We start from the raw sequence: 19,031 nt of genomic DNA, 5'->3' as shown, positions 1-19,031 counted from the left end.
TGCATCGCATTAGAGCTATGGACCAGAGCTATAGGCGTAACCCCACAATAAAAAATAAAATAAAGAATTCCGGAGGCTCATAATATATTTATTTATGTACAACATAAAGAAAAACAGAATAAGGGGATCAACCTAATAAGGCTATACCAAGTTGACACCGGAGCCGGTTTAATAGGCGACGGTCTTGGCCGGCTTGGTCTCGTCCAGCTCCGCCTCCAGGTAACGGAAGCGGCGGTGGCGACGCAGGATCTCGATGGCCTTCTGCTCCACGGTGGAGGGAACGATGCCCAGGTCCTCCAGGCCGGGCAGCCCCGGGTACTTCATGTCCGTCAGGTGGAACTGGAGGCAGGACAAACATTGATGATGATGATCATGGACTGGAGCTGGACATGGGCTTGTTGTTCATTCACCACTCCATAACATTATGAATGGCCGAGTGGTCATTGTTGCGAACGCAATGAGCACTTACTATGAGACCTAGCAGATCATGTCTGTCTGTCTGTCTGTCTGTGTGTCACGCTTTTGTGCCCATATATATGGAGCTGCTTTGGGGACTCCTTATATGGTTATGGCTGAGTCATGGTGACATGAGTGTGATGGCGTGGTCCAACTTGTGCCCATATATGGAGCTGCTTTGAGGACTCCTTATATTAAAATATTATTTATTAAATATGTACGAGCTGCGTTCGCTTCCCGCGTTTGCGCGTCTTACTGGTTTATTAGATGTATATATATAAACAATGGCCACTCAGCCTACTTAAAGGACCACTTCACCACTTTTCAACCTATCTTCATATAATAGGTCCTCACTAATAATCATGAAAAAAATGGCACGATTTTTTTCTACTCAGTCTGTGTCTCATAGGAGGGCTGTGGGCAGTTTAGAAACCGTCTTCCAGTGACATCATCATTAGGCAGATTTTTTTTTTTTTAAACAAGATTTTTTTTACAAAAATATTTAGATTTTCATTATCGTGAGAACGTCAACGATGGCTTCCATTTTCGCATTGAAAACTTTTCAGGACTAGAAAACCTGCAGTTTTTATTAGCTTGTATTCCCCATCGATGATGTCACTGGAAGACGGTTTCTGAACTGCCCACACAGCCCTACTATGAGACACAGACCGAGAAGGAAAAAAATTGCACAATTTTGTCATGATCATTAGTGAGGACCTATTATATGAAGATATAGGTTGAAAAGTGGTGAAGTGGTCCTTTAATAAATTGAGCCAAAACACAACAAAACGAGATATTTCCTTGCTTGCATATTTCACTGCTGCAGCAGTGTCAGAGAACAAGGTCAATGAGTTGATCATGATTTTATTAAATCGATTTAAATTGTGACCAGTTTATATCGATACATGTCTAGTAGTTATGTAGTGATGCAATCTTGTCCCAAGCACCCATTGGTGCAAGATAAATATTGAATCACACTACTAGGGGTCTGCTTGACCAATTTTGGGCAGGAAACCCTGTGTGTTTTAAGCATTATGTTATACTTTAGCTATTGGAAAATAGCCGATCTACAAGCTCATAGGTCGGAGCTTGTTTAAATTAAAATTTCGACGTCAGGCCTAACATTAACATTAAAAAGAATCACTGAATAATATACGTCTTTTCTACAAAGCCACCGACCAAAACCAGCTGTTTGCCATGACTGACTAATGCAATATTTGATCTGGCAAAAGCATTTTGGCACAAGATTTTCTGTTTGCATTTGTATGTAGAACACGAGTTGAATCACGCCCTCAAAGTTTCAAGTCATGCCAAGAGTCCTTTGGTCCTTATTTATCAATGTTGTAGAGTAGCCACATATATATATATATATATATATATATATATATATATATATATATATATATATATCCACATTTCTGATCATGAATAATGATCAATCAAGTCACCAACCATGCATGTTCACAGTTAACTCTTACAGACATGATCTTCACTTGGAAAAGAAAAAAAGCTAATTCATAATACATTCTAAGTCGGACACATTTAAAAAAGAAACAAACTGCATAGAATGTTTACTTCCATACATTCAACTAGAAAAATTGTGGTCTGCAGAGTGCATATTTACACCAAGGCTGGGTTTCCTAGACCAGGGATTTTCAACTGATTTTGAACCAGGGACCACCACCCTGACTGAGAATCAACCTAGGGGACCACTGTTGTGTTCCCCTTAACAGCCATTATGTATTATTATATTGGTTATATTGGCACATTTCCTAATAATGGTGACTCAACCAGTCAATCCGTACAGTGTGTGGGGCGTACACTTTCCCGTACAAGTCAACTGAGGAAGTTCTTGACTTCCCAGTAAATGACAACATTGACGTGTCAGTTACAGTCATCTATTTGTGCAAATAAAGGCACTTGTCACAGCATCGGAGCCCACAGTGTGCGAGCGTCTCAGAGCGTATACTAGGCTTACTCGCCGCCTGCCCATAAGTTTGGGTTGGATGTGCATGTTTTTGTACTTTTTTCGTGAAACATTGACATTGACATCATACGTCACCAGGTCATTTAGTGCACTCTGTTTCGCAACTTTGCATGGTCAGGGACCACATACAATACCTTCACGGACCACCAGTGGTCCACGGACCACCTGTTGAAAACCTCTGGCCTAGACAGTCTTTCTGTGATTTCCGAACATTTTAAACTGAACAGATCCAATTAACTTGCTAATCCTGCTTTGTGGAACAGGGAACCCAGGTGAAAGGGAAACACCACTCATCAAAGGGAGAAGAGACTGCTCCACCAAAGGGGCAAAATGTCAATGAAATGGATGACCTCCAGGCGAGACAGAATTAGTCGTTGGTTTATTCTTGCTCTTTAAAGCCACTTCTGCGTTGCTTTCGCATTAATGACCTTAAAGGAGAATTCCATGCTAGAAGGCTTTCTTATCTTTCTTTGTAGTTGTTACGTCCCCACCAAAGAGGTCCAGGTGTTATTTTTGCGCAAAAACTCCTTATTGGCCGTTTCCCCTACCATAAGCCCTCAATGAATTGCATTGCATTGAATGGGGCTATGGGGTGTTGTGCTAGTTTGCTTATTTCCATCGAAAGAAGTAGTAAAGTGTTCCGCTTGGGATATTATTTACATTATGAAGAGAGGATATATACAAAGAAATTATCATTTTGAGCGATGGAAATAAGCAAATTAGCACAACAACCCATAGCCCCATTCAATTCCCATTAAATTCAATGCAATTAATTTAGGGCGTATGGTAGGGGAAACAGCCAATAAGGAGCTTTTGCACAAAATAACACCTGGACCTCTTTGGTGGGGACGTAACAACTACAAAGAAAGGTAAGAAAGCCTTTTAGTATGGAATTCTCCTTTAAACCACCACCTCTCGTGTAATATTGCTTAAATTAACTATAAGCTAGTCTCGAGTAAAAAAATGTCAGTGGAAAACTCAGTCATTAATTTCAGTGCATTCCACTGTCAAAGTATTCAACTTGCAGTTATTTCACTTTAACCTCTTTTTAGCTGGGAGCTCTCAGCTGTGGGAAGCTCTCTCAATAAAGACCATCGTCATTATTGCCGCTTTTCAAGTTAAATACCAAGAAAAGGATTGGAAGAGTGCAGGTTCAGACAAACCTTATTTATGTCCTGCAGAGAGAAGGATGGCTTTTCTACCATAAAATTGATATTTCAAGGTGTTTCTTCGTGTAAATGAGAGCACGGTGGTGGTCACTGGTTAGAATGTTTGAGCATCACCAATGCAGATTATTTGCATGGGTGTGTGCATTTGATAAATGCAAATGATCTCACACGTTAACGAACCTTCCTAGTGTTGCACGCGTCACTGAACTGAGCCAACTAATTGGGCGCCCGCTGGCCTAGTGGTCCAGGCACATGACAGCACGTTGCGCGTTCGAGTCCCGTTAATGACGACCTTTGCTGCGTGTCTCTCCCCTTCTCTCTTTCCTGTCCCATCTTCACTTACTATCAATAAAGACAGTTTTTTTGTTGCTATCCGTTTTGGACCGAGTGTTTGACTGTACTCTGTTGCCGTTTTGACATTCTGTCCAATAAACGAATCAATCAATTAATTCATAACATTTCTACGCACTGTTGCAGTGTTGTTTTCGTCGACTATAAAACCAAGACGAAAAATGTTCGTCGACCACCTTTTCTCACTGACGAAAACTATAATGGAAACTAAGCTATGATGACTCAAACTAAGACTAAATATGTTGACCATTTCGTCAACAGAAAAGAAATAGAGTAAAATGTTAGCAAGGGACTAGTGGACAAGAGATCCAGTATAAGTAATAGACAAGTCATTTTACACTTGCATGCTGAAAATAGCAGATCTACAAGCTTGTTGATTGTATAAGTATAAAATCAGCCATTACGACGAAATCAAGGCCCGCCAAAACACATTTTAGTCACTAAATCACCTTTTTAGTCGATTTAGTCGACTAAAACTAAACTAACATTCCAGGTGACTAAAATGTGACTAAAACTAAGTGAAAACTATTCAAGAGACTTAACTATGACTAAAACTAAAATAGAAATTTGCTGCCAAAAGAAACACTGCACTGTTGAAGAGTGAGGCGCCTGCCAAACAGCTTGGTTACTCTATAGTAATATTTATAAGTACGGTACTATAATAAGTAATGAGTATTAAGTAATACTTCTTAAGTTATATTACTTACCCGGTCTACTTTGTCTGGGGTGGTCCACGGCTCGAATGGATTCATCGCAAAGAAACTTGCAAGCATGCTGAAAGGATAAGACGAGAGGCCGTTACGTCCAGACATGAGCAGGGTCACAAATTATTATGTGATCATAACGGTCACATAAACAGGCTGGGCCAAACTAACGTTTTACCAAAGACCTTGATATGGATGTTGTGGGGGACGGGTTGACTATTGATGCTTTCTTAACACAATATATCACCAAGACGTCCAAAAAAGTCCACAGGCGCCACATTCACGACACAAAAATAGCAGACCTACAAGCTCGTAGTGCCGCGCTATGAGCTTGTAGGTCTGCTATTTATTTTTCAACAGCTAAAGCATAACATAATGCTTAAAACACCAAAAGGGGTTCCTGCCAAAAATGGCTTAAGTGGGCGTCTCCATGCGATCGGGCATGAGCATAGAGTATATATAATGAATTGCATTTTTATACCCAGAGGAAACCCTGAGACGAAATGGACATAGTGGCCGAATGAAGGTATTGCAGCGTGGCCCCAAACACATGAACGCGCTGGTCCGTTGACTATCATTGTGCACGTTCACGACAGACGGCACGCTCGTTCGCGTTCGTGCACGTTCGACGGCAGCGCGTTCATGTGTTTGGGGGCAAATCCATCCCAGAATGCTCTCTGTTCCTATACCCGGAAGGAGGAGTGAAATCGCCTCATGCGTTTTTGAGCAACTTAATGCAAGTGGATGGAAGGAGAACTCGGGTGCCCTCTCTATTCATATATACTCTAAGGGGCGTGAGTCCTTAGATGGCCAGTGTGTTGGAAAGGTAAACAAACCAGAAGAATAACAAGAATAACAAGATTGCATGCTGTATGGTAAATATTAAATAAATGATATGAATTAATTAATCAAAGTCCTTTATTGACACTTACTGATAGAAGGGGCGCGGCAGCGGGTAGGCCACAAAAGGCCTGTGTGCGATGGCGTACACGTACTCCACCAGGTCGTGCAGAAGATACCTGTTGGGACTTCAACCACAGAAAGATAAACATGTCAAAAGGACGCACCAAACACACGTCCACACCCCTGTAGATCTACAGATCTCTTTCCTCTGTAGGAGTGATTCACTGCTCATATTTACCCACAGTGGATTTGATCTACGTACACTTTGATAAACATTTATACATAATTAATAATACATACAGGCAGCCACTTAATGACTTAGTACCCCGGGGCTACATTTTGGATCACGGTCAATTCAGGGGTTGAAAGTTGGGTACCATTTTTATATTATATTATATATATTATTATTTTTTATCCCACAATTTTGTAACCCATTTTTCACCCCTGTGTCAATCATCTAATGTGATCCTGGGCTCTACACACCCTCCACCAACCTAGTCCCCATATATGGGGGACAAGGGGAGAGCAACGGACTTGAACTCATGCTTCCTTCATGCCTGAGTGTCCAAGTTGCTCCTTTACACCTGACAGGGGGGAGTTTCCCTGGTTGGACGTAGCGCGTGGAAGGAACACGTTATTCCAACCAGTTCCTTTCCCCTCCATCAGGCGCCCCGGCTGGCCTGGCCAGGGGGAGGCAGTTTAAGTTGGGTACTATTAACACTCAAGTATTGTACAGTTTAACCATTCACAAGTTCCACAACCTAGCAGAGAACCTCTCGTCATGGCAACGAATCAAATGAGACTGTAAATGTAAATGACATGAGGTTTCAAACCAGTGGTAAACTGCTGCCTGCTTACCCAACGAGGGCATACGTCTTCCCGATGGCATCTGGGTCTTTGATGGCATTGATGATGGCCTTGGCCACGTCCACCACCTAGAGGTTGAAGACACACATTACACCAGATTAGTGAGACATATGATCATATAGAGCAGGGGTAACCAACCGGTAGCTCGCGGGAACCTTTCACGTCGATCGCGAAGTGACGGGCAGCCAGCCATCACTGCCAATACACAGCAGAATGTCGTACGCAAAAAAGAGCAGATCTACAAGCTAACAACGTGTAGAGGCTCGATGCATTTTAGCTTGAAGATCTGTTCCCCTTGCTTCCACCGCACCGCCCTCGGCCCGCCCCCTTTTAGCACTATGTGCTCATGTGCTGTGCTGTGTCCTGTGTGTCTGTTGTTCCCTCGCAGGCAGCACAGACTACAGAGCGTCAGAGTGAACGCAGTATGATAGCGTCCCCGACACGTTGAATACTAAACTTATTTGTAAAGTTCGAACGCCAACTTTTAACCAAAGTGGGAGAAACACTGTGCACGGCTGCACGCACAAATAAAGAGTGCACTCGTGCACGCACATGACGGATTATTATCGATCAAAACAATCCTTAGCGTCGCTTACAAAAACATGTGTTGCACAGCATGAATGATACGTAATCAGTTTAATCACCGACCTGGCTGGATAAATATCACTATATGACAAAGTGTCAAAATGTTTAGTGCCGCTGTCAAAACATGACACAAAAAGCCACAGTTTTGAAGGAAGTGGGTCCTAGACAGGGCTTTGACGCTTAGCTCATGGATGCATGGATGATAGACAGACTATCCGTTTTTATCCTGCTGTTCTATCATGGGATATTCGATGCAGGGCAAGATGCTCGATTGTGAATTAAATTGTAACATTCTCCTTGGCTTTGACTACTTCAGACAGAACATCTGACACACAGCTACAGTAGACTATTAATTTACTAAGCTGGTAACTTACTCGGCTGCCTACCGTTGCTCGTTAAGCAGGTCACACAATGGATATGGACCACTGATATTTATCCAGCCAGGTCGGTGATTAAACTGATTACGTATCATTCATGCTGTGCAACACATGCTTTTGTAAGCGACGCTAAGGATTGTTTTGATCGATAATAATCCGTCATGTGCGTGCTCGAGTGCACTCTTTATTTGTGCGTGCAGCCGTGCACAGTGTTTTCTCCCACGTTTGGTTAAAAGTTGGCGTTCGAACTTTACAAATAAGTTTAGTATTCAACGTGTCGGGGACGCTATCATGAAGAACTCGTATGACTGACTCACATCTTAATGATACCCTCAGACTGGCAATCACTAAATATGAACCAGATTTCAAAACGCTTGCAGATAAAGTGCAGTCACAGCAGTCTCATTAAAGGTGGGCTGACCCTGAGAGTATGTCACCATATCTGTGCAAATATATATGGTCATGTTATGCCTATGTCATTTGAACATCTGCCAATGTGAATATTCATTGAAATGAGAAACAAAATATTGTGCTGTAAAAGCAATTCATGTCCTTTGCATTTTGTTTTATTTAAAAAAAACTCAACAAAGAAGTTTATTTGTATTTTTGTCCTAATATTTTTTATTTCTAATACATTTGTCTTAATATTATTTGACATTGATAATATTAACTTACTATAAGTATTTATTCTAATTTAAGCTTTAGTCTTTGTGTGGATGTGTGTATGTACATGCATTGAGCCTGTCAGAAATAGCAAAAAAAACAAGTGTTTTTTCTAACACGTTTTACTGGTAGATCTTGGCTTACAATTGGGAATAAAATGGGCTCTTGGGCTTGAAAAGGTTGGTTACCACTGATATAGAGCGTCGCAGTCCCGCCCCCTCGAGAGACACGGAAAATAATTCCCCGTTCAATTTTCCTCATAGACTTTTCAAAAAGTATTTATTTAAAGACGTTTATACGCCGCGGACAAAGCCGACTCTTGTCGTGACAAATCATGACAATAAACACAATGTTTTGGGCCGAACAAATAATTAGAAAGAAGAATTATTAAAGAATTATTTGTTTGGTCCAAAAAAATTGTGTTTGTTGTCATGATTTGTCACGACTCGAGTTGGCTTTTTGTACGACGCTTAAAAGGTCTTTAAATAAATACTTTTGAAATGTCTATGAGGAAAATGCATTGGGAATAATTTCCTGGCGTCGTCATGAAAGGGGGCGGGACTGCGACGCTCTATAGCAGGATGGACTGCAAAACAAAAACAACAAAAAACTCAAATGTGCACAGCAAAAGAGATGTAGATTCAACCGTTTAACCCATTCTGACCTGAGATCAGATTCATATGAGGTTTCCACTGGACACACACTGGTCTGATGAACCCATTCTGACCTGAGATCAGATTTTAAAAAATGTCAGTCGTTCTTCGATTTTTCAAAAATAGCAGACCTACAAGCTCGTAGCGCGCCACTCGGTGGCGCGCTATGAGCTTGTAGATCTGCTATTTTTCAATAGCTAAAGCATAACATGATGCCAACACCAAAAGGGGTTCCCGGTCAGAATGGGTTAACGAGGATGTACGATTGTACGTGAGTGCAAGTGATTTTATTTCATTATGTTCTTGTTGTTAAAATACTAATCATTGTAATTAAGAGTTGCGTAACAGGGGTCTAACCTGTCCATCTTCTAGCTCTTCAGTTAACAGAAAACACATTTTCAGGTTGGGATATCAATTTGAGAGAATCCATGCAGGATACACAGTAAAAAAAAGTGAAATAGTGAAATTGGTGGCGATGGAAAGGAAAAAAAAGGAAAGGAAAAGAGCAGACAAAACTCAAACAGCATAGAATGTAAGCTGTTAAATGATCTCTGTGGGTTTCCCTCTCCTCACTGGATAACATTGGTACGCAGACATGAATATGCATTTTCTGTTTACAGAAAAAGCTCAATCTGAACCGTTTCTATCCAATTGTTCTCCTGCTCTACCCCTACTTCAACCCTCTCTTCTCACACAATGGAGCACATTATCTTTTCAACAAAATACTCCAGGGTTGATGGTTGGGCTTAGAAGTGGACCTCAGTTAGAAGATAGTTAGAAGTGGATAGTTAAAAGTGGATAGTTAAGGCTCATACATAGTCTAGATTTTCGGTGGTGAGGTGACCACCGAACTACAACATGACGTCACGAGCCGCGGTGAAGAGCAAACCACCGCCACCGCTCCAGCCCTTCTCTCTGTTTTTACTCACCACCGCTCAACGTTATTTCAGCTCCGGTGGTCAGCTCACCACCGGAGCGGTGGTCACCTCACCACCGAAAATCCAGACTATGAATAGGCCGTTAGAAGTGGATCGTTAGAAACTCACATGAACAGGCTGCTTGACCGTCTTCCTCCCCATGGAGATGAGAGGCACAGCTCTGCCAAACCAGCGCATGTCTGAAACACAGAGAGAGGGACAAACTCACGCTCAGGACCGGTCGCCATGTTTACACCATGCTGCTTAGCCCCCACACAAAACCCAACGCAGAGGGACAAACTCACGCTCAGGACCGGTCGCCATGTTTACACCATGCTAAACGCAGAGAGGGACAAACTAACGCTCAGGACTGGTCGCCATGTTTACACCATGCTAAACGCAGAGAGGGACAAACTAACGCTCAGGACCGGTCGCCATATTTACACCATGCTAAACGCAGAGGGACAAACTAACGCTCAGGACCGGTCGCCATATTTACACCATGCTGCTTAGCCCCCACACCCAACCCAACCCAACGCAGAGGGACAAACTCACGCTCCGGACCGGTCGCCATATTTACACCATGCTAACTCCAGCTGCTGAACAGCTAACTCCCCCCTCTCGTGCAATATATAAAGTCACAATACCAACATTAATGAGGCATTATTCAAATACATGGTTTACTTCATTTCCTGGATTTGTGTGTGTGTGTGTGTGTGTGTGTATATATATATATATATATATATAATCTCCTGAAACATGTATTTTGGAATATTTATCCAATTACAAGTATCAACACAAGCTTGTAATTCAAAAAAATAAAAAAAATAACTAAATGGGATCGCAGGTTAATTATGTTTCCCATTTCCTGAAGCATTTTTTTATTTGAACATACAAGGTTGAGTCAGGACATTCTGTTAAGCTGGGAAAGATGCAACCACAGCTCCCCCTGCAGTCCTGGCCAAGAACTGTTAGCTAGGCATGAATAATTATGTTGACACTCTGTTGCATTGAATGCATAATACCTGCAATGCACCGAATATTCGGCGGCAGAAAATATTCGGCAGAAAATGGCTAAAAATGCATTTTCGGCCAATTCGGTTTCGGTCCAAATAGGCAGAAAATATATCACCGAATAGTGTATATGCAATTAATGCATTCAAAAGAGCGGAATAAATGTTTTATGGACCCATAATAGTGATTATTATTTAAGTTAAGTTAATGTTTTGCCATAACCATTTATTTTGCCATAAATCAGGTAGCTTTAAGTTATACGGCCATGACAGCAATGGTAGGAAAAAAGATATATAATATTAATCATAAAATATTCGGATATTCGGTTTTCGGCCAAGAATTTCGGTGCATCCCTAAAAGACAAGCCACCGTCTCTCTCTTACTCTTACGGCTGACTTACTAGCGAAATGATTGAAGAATCTGTCCTCCCTCCCAAACATCTCAGACGGCTTCATGATGATGGCATCAGGAAACTCATCTCGAACAGCAGTCTCCCCCACAGCCTACAGGGTGCGCACGCACACACGCACACACACACACACGCACACACACACACACACACAACAGCTATAAGCTTCGATATATATTTAGTATATCAGACACATGCCAACTGACACATTTTGAATTTGATAACTTCTATTAACCCATTTAGCCCTGATGTCGAAATTTAAAAAATGTCTTCAAAATTTTGTGAAAGTTTTCTGAAAAACAGTTTTCTAAACGTCATGTTTCTGCATCAGTGGTGCTCAATATTTCATCTTAAGGACCCGAAAAATTATAATGTAATATGCCTCCGCCCCCCCATCTGAAAACATGTTGTTCCAGGGACCTCCCCAGAAGCAAATATTTGAGTTAAAATGTTCACTCTGTAATAATATATATTCAAAGATTTGAGGCATTTTCACGATTTTTCACAACAGAGAGAGAGGAGCGCGTGTGTGTGTGTGTACGTGTGTGCGTCAATTTAACAAAAGTGCAGACGATCAGAAATCAGCAGAGTCAATTATGATAGCACACCAAGGTCAGCCCTCAAGCGTAAAGAGGGTTTGGGAGGTTGATTTAAATCAATCCTTTACTGACAGTGATTCTACGGAACTCAAAGAAGATGTCCCGTGAACTTAGAACCAGATTAGTTCAATTTAAAATAATGAATAGAGTCTACTGGACTCCGACAAGATTGTTCAAGGCTAAGCTCAGAGATAGTCCGGTTTGCTGGAGGTGTGAAGAGGACCCCGGTACACTTATTCATGTATTGTGGGAGTGCCCTAGGGTACAGACGCTATGGTGTGCTATTCATGAGAACATAATGCAAATCACAAACCAGGATATTCCTTATACACCGGCTCTCTTTATTCTGGGTGATCCTCCATCGCCATTAAAACACCTCCCTGCACTTCTAGCTGACTGGATTCAAACAGCATTAACTCATTCATCGCTTCTAAGGGGTGCCAAAAAGTCCCTAAGCGACAGTTTCTTTATTTTATTTTTTTTTTTTGCCCAATGTTATACACGTTTGAAAAAGGCGTAAAAGGCGTCGTTGGCGCTGTGGGAGTTGCTAAAAAATCAGTCAATTCAGTCCTTGGCAGACATTGAGTTTGAGTCTGAGGTTTTACCTCCAGCACATGTATGGTTCACTCAGCTCGGTATTGTGGCTGCTTTGGAGAGGTTATCCTTTAAGATGAATAATCAGTTGGATAAATATGATCTGAAGTGGGACGTGTTCCTCAGTCATGTTGCAGGTCCCTTGGTGTGATCCATGGTCAGGCAATGCCCTCTTGATTGTTTATTGTATTACTACACATTATGATACGGTTGATGATGCTGTGTGTTTGGTCGTATAAATACAAATTTTAACTTTTAATTTGATTTATTTTTATTTGTTTATCTTTTCTTTCCGTGGTTTATATTATGTTTCTGTGTTCATACACATGTCCATGAATAGGTATTCTGTTTTATTTTGTATTTTATGTTTACTGTGTTTGTAAAAGATCTAAAATAAAGTACCGTACTGATCATAAAATAAAACAAAAAAATCAGCAGAGAGTGATCGACGTTTGCGCTACTCTATGCTGAGTGGAAGTGGACTCGGCCCCAGACTTTTTTTTCTCTCCCTGGAAATAAAAACGTCTGGGTTTCCGAGGCTATGCGTTACCTTGTTCCTGAGGTATTTAGAAGGACTTCTCCTCCAGTGTGTGTGTGTGTTACCTTGTTCCTGAGGTATTTAGAAGGACTTCTCCTCCAGTGTGTGTGTGTTACCTTGTTCCTGAGGTATTTAGAAGGACTTCTCCTCCAGTGTGTGTGTGTGTGTGTGTTACCTTGTTCCTGAGGTATTTAGAAGGACTTCTCCTCCAGTGTGTGTGTGTTACCTTGTTCCTGAGGTATTTAGAAGGGCTGCGTATGTCTGCGTTCAGGTGGGACATGTGGATGAGCTTGGTGATGCCAGCCTCCCTGGTGGCCTTGGCGATCTGCTGAGGGATGCTCACATACACGTCCTCAAACCGGTAGTTTCTGGAAGCAACGAAGAGGGGGAGAATCAGTGTTGTTTTTTGTCGACTAAAACTATGACGGAAAATTGTTCGTCGAAAACTAAGCTATGATGACTAAAACTGAGACTAAATATACCGGCAATTTTGTCTGTATGATCAGTAGTAGGGCGTTAATAACCACAAAAAGAGTTAAAATATGGAGATAAAGAGGTTTCTGCCCGACAGACAAGTGAATGGTTTGTTCTGCAGAGTCTGTATGTCTGCTAAATGTTAGCTTTTGTGTAGCAAGACTCTCACATCTCACGATGATGTGCTCCGCCAAGTGCCAACATCAAGAGAAACATTTAACCCCAAGACCCGTATTTTGTCCTATGACAACACCATGTTGTAGATTCAAGTGAACAACACATCTTTACGTCGAGTGTGTGAGTGGTATTGTTATTTAGTGAATGCTCCAGTACCGTGTCTCCCACTCTCTGCCCACCAAGTTGATGACAACGTTTGAATGCTCCAGAGCCCGCTTGATGGAGTCTTTGTCCCTGGCGTCCCACTCCTAAAAGAGGGAGAGACAGAGAGACAGAGAGGGGGGGAGAGACAGACAGAGAGACAGACAGAGAGGAGGGAGAGAGACATAATTAGGGCTGGGACTTTTAACCCATTTAGACCAGAGTACGATTCTACTACAAATGTCAGAAATATTATGTAATTGGCCGCCGACCCCCATCTGAAAATATGTTGTTCCAGGAACCCCCCCCCCCCCCCCCCCAGAAGCGAAGATTCGAGTTAAAAACATTTGCTCTGAAAGAATATATTTCGGTGCCGCGCTACGTAGATCTGCTATTTTTCAATAGCTAAAGTATAACATAATGCTTAAACGACCAAAAGGGGTTCCCGCCCAGAATGGGTCAAATAAAAATGTAGTCCAGTCAACCCCTGTCCGCATGCGCAGTACTGCTGCTTCCGTAAGATTGCATTGGGACAACATGCTACTGGCTGACACAAACAACCGCTTTGTAAGCAGTTGTTTCACCCCCGACTTTTAAACCCATACATTCACAACAATCTGTCGATTGCACCCAGCCAGGACTAGCAGGTCCTTTAGGGTCAAAGACTCCACACTGGAAGCCGAGCCGTGTCTGTTACAACATTCGGTCAAAACGTTCTCTCAGTACAGGGCTGTGTAGCATGGAATGGCGTTCCTCTGCGTATAAGGGATTGTGCTACATTTCCATCTTTTAAATTAAATCTGAAAAAGATGGTTGCTTGAAAACCAAAGCTGCAACCATTTTGTGATCTTGTTTTAGGTGTATGTTTTATGCTGTGTATCCCTATGTAATGTTATGTAAATGTATTCCACTGTTTGTCTGTTTTCTGTTTCTGTGTTTCTTTGCGAGGACTGCGGATGAAAACTAGCATCTTTGCTAAATCCGGTGTATTTACGTCCATGTGACGTCCATTAATTCAATTCGCGTCAGCATTAATTAATCCCTCGATAGCGTATTGCCAAGGTTTTATCGCGCGTAACACTTACTTTGAAGAGCCAAATATCCGTAACCGAATGTTACAATGACAAACTGCTGTGTGTGGTCTCATGCCCGGATGTTGTTGTGTCGGAAAAAGCCGACCGCGAGTGTCAGCCCGCCTGCTACAGCCTGTTGAAAACCCTTGTATTCACCAGAAACAGCCCCCTCAATGTCCTTTCTGAGATACAACAGAGCTGTGAATGGTGGGCTTAGACTGAAAGTGGATGCGCTAGGGTACTAATTGAAACCTTCGTGTTTCTGGCGGACTTCATGTTAATATGCATTGTCCTGTCCAAATAAACCAATAAAAACAGGTCTTAAAAAGGAAGATGACCTGTCCCAGGTCCCCCATGGGCCTCATATAAAGCAATAAAAACAGGTCTTACCATGAAGATGATCTGTCCCAGGTCCCCCATGGGCCTCATGTACATGAGGTCATACTGGTCGCACCGGTGAGGGACTATAATCTGAGAGCCCTGGCGTCCTGCGGAACACAAAGCACATGATATCCGTTTAGAAAACACTCCTTTTTCTAATTACAATAAAAATAGGAATACCTCTTTCTGCTGTAGAAACAAATAATATTTTAGCAGAATCCTTTTTCATTTATTTATACAGCATGGTTCTACAAGGGGCTGCTGTTTATGAGAGGGTCTGACTGTGTACGTGTGACTAATGCAACAGCCCCTTACTGTATATGCACTTGAAATGCAATATGGAATAAAAATAGTCCTAAATATTGTTGCCAACAGATTATTGTACAATATGCTTGCGAAACTTCTTTCATGAGATAAAGGCAGTGTTCTGAAAGTGGAGTCTGTGAGGGGGTTCCCAACAAAATGTATGATAGTCAGGAATGAAGGCTCGATAGCCGAAACGTTTGTCCGTATATAAACTATTTGAACTGAATTCTTGGTGTGTGCGACCCACTACCGTTATTTTGATAGTCAGGAATTAAATGGACCGTTAAAAGGAGTCTGTGAGGGAAACTCCCCCCCCTGTTAGGTGTAAAGGAGCAACATGGACACGCAGGCATGAAGGAAGCATGAGTTCAAGTCCGTTGCTCTCCCCTTGTCCCCCATATATGGGGACTAGGTTGGTGGAGGGTGTGTAGAGCCCAGGGTCACATTAGATGATTGACACAGGGGTGAAAAATGAGTTACAAAATTGTGGGATAAAAAAAAAAAAAGGACTCAGAGAATAAATGTGGGTCGTCCTTGGCATGAAAACGTTTTGAGAACTACTCACTCGACCCAGGAACCCATTCGTTATGTGGGACTACATTACCCAGAACTCACCCAGTCTGTTGACCACATATCGACCCAGGAACCCGTTCGTTATGTGGGAGTCCCAACGGCGTCAACTTCGGGAGTGCTTGAGTGCTAAAGCACCCACTGACAAAATAATAAGCCAAAAAGCACCGACTGACTGAAGGCTGAAGCTCCCCTGGTCATTTTGTCACGTAGTATAGGCACACACCTTTACGGTGTTCACAGAACAGGTAGAGCCATGGGTTTGGGGCGGGGGGCACCCACTGCCGTTATAGGAACCTTCCGCCACTGTGTGGAACTACAGTCCAGAACTCACCCAGTCTGTTATGTGTCTGTTATGTGGGACTACATTACCCAGAACTAGGGATGCACCGAAATTGAAATTCTTGGCCGAAACCGAATACCGAATATAGGAAACAGTTGGCCGAAAACCGAATACCGAATATGATTAATATTATACATCTTTTTTCCTACCATTGCTGTCATGGCCATACCTTAAAGCTACCTGATTTATGGCAAAATAAATGGTTATGGCAACACTTAACTTAAATTATAATCACTATTATGGGTCCATAAAACATTTATTCAGCTCTTTTGAATGCATTAATTGCATACACTATTCGGTGATATATTTTCTGCCTATTTGGGCCGAAACCGAATAGGCCGAAAATGCATTTTTAGCCATTTTCTGCCGAATATTTTCTGCGGCCGAATATTCGGTGCATCACTACCCAGAACTCACCCAGTCTGTTGAGCCCATATCGACCCAGGAACCCGTTCCGTTATGTGGGACTACATTACCCAGAACTCACCCAGTCTGTTGAGCCCATATCGACCCAGGAACCCGTTCCGTTATGTGGGACTACATTACCCAGAACTCACCCAGTCTGTTGAGCACATATCGACCCAGGAACCCGGTGGCTCCGAACACCGTGGCCGCCACTCCGCTGGAGGACGAGCGTCCTCCTTTCCCTCGGGGAACGACCCCATGGTGGAGCTTCCTCTGCTGCTGGAGCGCTGCTGGGACGGCCGACAGAGACACCGGGGAGAGGGAGCCTGCAGCGGGGAGGGAACACAACCAATGGCAAGCCAATTATTACAGTCAGCTCATCAAGAGATTAAAATAGGGTGCTCAGTCTTTGGCCCAATCCCAATTGCCTCCCTCAAGCCCTGAGCCCTCCTGGACCCTCATTGACTTTAGTGACGTCAGCTGTAAGTGCTTGAGGGTGAGAGGCTGCAAGGGCTCCACATTGTTGTGAAAGAAATGGGACGGCACTTTGAATATGAGTCCGCCATTCATGACACTTTGCATCACTTTATACAAACGGTCCTTATTCACAGCTAGTGCCTACATGCCTATGTCTATCATCATGTCTATTTTAGTATTTAAGCTGATGGTTTTATTATTAGTTTCACCTGTGTGATAGGGGTTGTAATATTCATATATAATAATATTCATTATACATTTCATTTCCATATTATTTTACTTTGCTCATTAGTCATTTCTCATCATGTTTCCCTTATTATTATTATTATTGTTATTAAATATATAGCCTATCCTTCCATTCTGTCTCCCTTTGAGAACAGATGAACGTGCAGCTAAGTCAGTGAGGGCTCATTGAGTCAGCAAGGGAGCGGATTGGCCTTAGTCTCATAGGAGGGCTGTGGGCAGTTCAGAAACCGTCCTCCAGTGACATCATCGATGGGGAATACAAGCTAATAGAAACTGCAGGCTTTCTTGTCCTGAAAAGTTGCAATGCGAAAATAGAAGCCATCGTTCTCACGATAATGAAATTCTAAAAAATAAATTGTAAAAAAAATCTTGTTTAAACAAAAAATCTGCCTAATGATGATGTCACTGGAGGACGGTTTCTGAACTGCCCACAGCCCTCCTATGAGACACAGACTGAGTAGGAAAAAAATCGTGCCACAATTATTTTTAATATTTGTCTTTGAGTGTACACAAATTAAATATGGCCTATTTTGGCCATAGTACATTATTTGTTTTGATTATTGGTACACATTTCTTTGTATACAATATTTAAAATAATTTGGCATGTTGTCTACCCTTTGAAATGTGTGTTTAGAAGCCTAAAGGGCGAACATAAATAAATGTGTTATGCCTCCCATGTTGAACCAAGTTAAAAACCACAGAAGTGAAGCCCTGAGTGTCAGTGTATTGTGTCGTCTCAGCGTTGAGTCTACATGCATGTACACTGAGGTTGTTACAAATACTTGAATCTGTAGTATAGTCGTATTAATGTATACTGTACAGCTTGTATTTGACAAGCAGATAGCGTCCAAGTTGCTTTCGGCTAATCAACACAAATGTACTGTTGCCCTCGTAGAATCTGAATGCCCACACCCACCCCTTCCCCCCTCACTGTATATGTTTCTTTTCCCTTTTTACCTCCTTTATGATGAATTCCTGTTCTGTTCTTTGGCTTTATAGAAGTGTCTATTTGTACGTCTCTAAATGTTTTGATGAATTGAACAAAGAAGGTGGACCCTCTTGTAAACAAATGCTTTATTGGGTCGTCCACTCACAGTTAACAGTCTTTGTATTGAGTTTGTGCTTGAAATGTACTGTAATTGTGCAAACTGTTAATACATATTTCAATCAATCAAAACAACACACTGAGATGGCAATGCTAGCAAGCTAACGTCTTTTGCTTCACAAATACATTCACACTCACAACACACAGTTCTACCACTGTTCAACATGTGGCATCATCAGCTCAGTCGCTAGTAAAACTAGATATGAAATATCACATTCAACAGATAGGTTTGTTTACCAAATGTTGTCTAGGATGCTAATGGAGCTAACGTTACTAGCAGCTGCAGCTAGCTCAGACTGTTAGCAAAGGTCACATAAGGCAACAATGTCGCCGACAGCTCACCGCGTCGTTATGTGACTGCGTACAAAAGTAAACCATTTTTGTTGCTTAAACGTGTCGATAAAACCTAAACACTTGTGTTGGTTAGTTGAGACTCACTTGTAATCTTAGGAAGGACACTCACAGGACGGCCAAGCACAGCGGCCGCCATCTTTACAGCTACTACTGGTGCGACGGCAAGCGGGCTGGTTCATATTGTACGACTGCG

The 19,031-nt window shown here is 42.2% G+C and overlaps 1 protein-coding gene across 1 annotated transcript; it reads right to left on the bottom strand.

Moving 5' to 3' along the window:
• Nucleotides 1-67: 67 nt before the first annotated feature.
• LOC308313739 (NADH dehydrogenase [ubiquinone] 1 alpha subcomplex subunit 9, mitochondrial-like) lies at nucleotides 68-19,012 on the bottom strand. Its single transcript, XM_080761030.1, has 11 exons — nucleotides 18,923-19,012; nucleotides 16,809-16,982; nucleotides 15,042-15,139; nucleotides 13,594-13,685; nucleotides 13,013-13,154; nucleotides 11,047-11,149; nucleotides 9,762-9,832; nucleotides 6,429-6,505; nucleotides 5,600-5,695; nucleotides 4,671-4,737; nucleotides 68-339 (listed from the first exon to the last, which is right to left on the bottom strand). The coding sequence occupies exons 1-11, from the start codon at nucleotides 18,972-18,974 to the stop codon at nucleotides 169-171; spliced, it is 1,143 nt and encodes a 380-aa protein (XP_080617156.1). The 5' UTR covers nucleotides 18,975-19,012; the 3' UTR covers nucleotides 68-168.
• Between the last annotated feature and the right edge of the window lie 19 nt (nucleotides 19,013-19,031).

Source organism: Protomyctophum bolini (genome assembly GCF_963924005.1).
Source record: "Protomyctophum bolini genome assembly, chromosome: 4".
Lineage (NCBI taxonomy): Eukaryota > Metazoa > Chordata > Actinopteri > Myctophiformes > Myctophidae > Protomyctophum > Protomyctophum bolini.
The sequence above is the reverse complement of the archived record's forward strand: the minus strand, read 5'-3'. Positions and strand labels throughout refer to the sequence as shown.

Coding starts and splice junctions, on each gene's coding strand:
- LOC308313739 (XM_080761030.1), bottom strand. CDS start 18,974: ATGGCGGCCGCTGTGCTTGGCCGTCCTGTGAGTGTCCTTCCTAAGATT. Junction 15,140..16,808: donor ATATGTGCTCAACAGACTGG/GTGAGTTCTGGG, acceptor TGTGTTCCGCAG/GACGCCAGGGCTCTCAGATT. Junction 9,833..11,046: donor ATTCTTCAATCATTTCGCTA/GTAAGTCAGCCG, acceptor TCTGTGTTTCAG/ACATGCGCTGGTTTGGCAGA.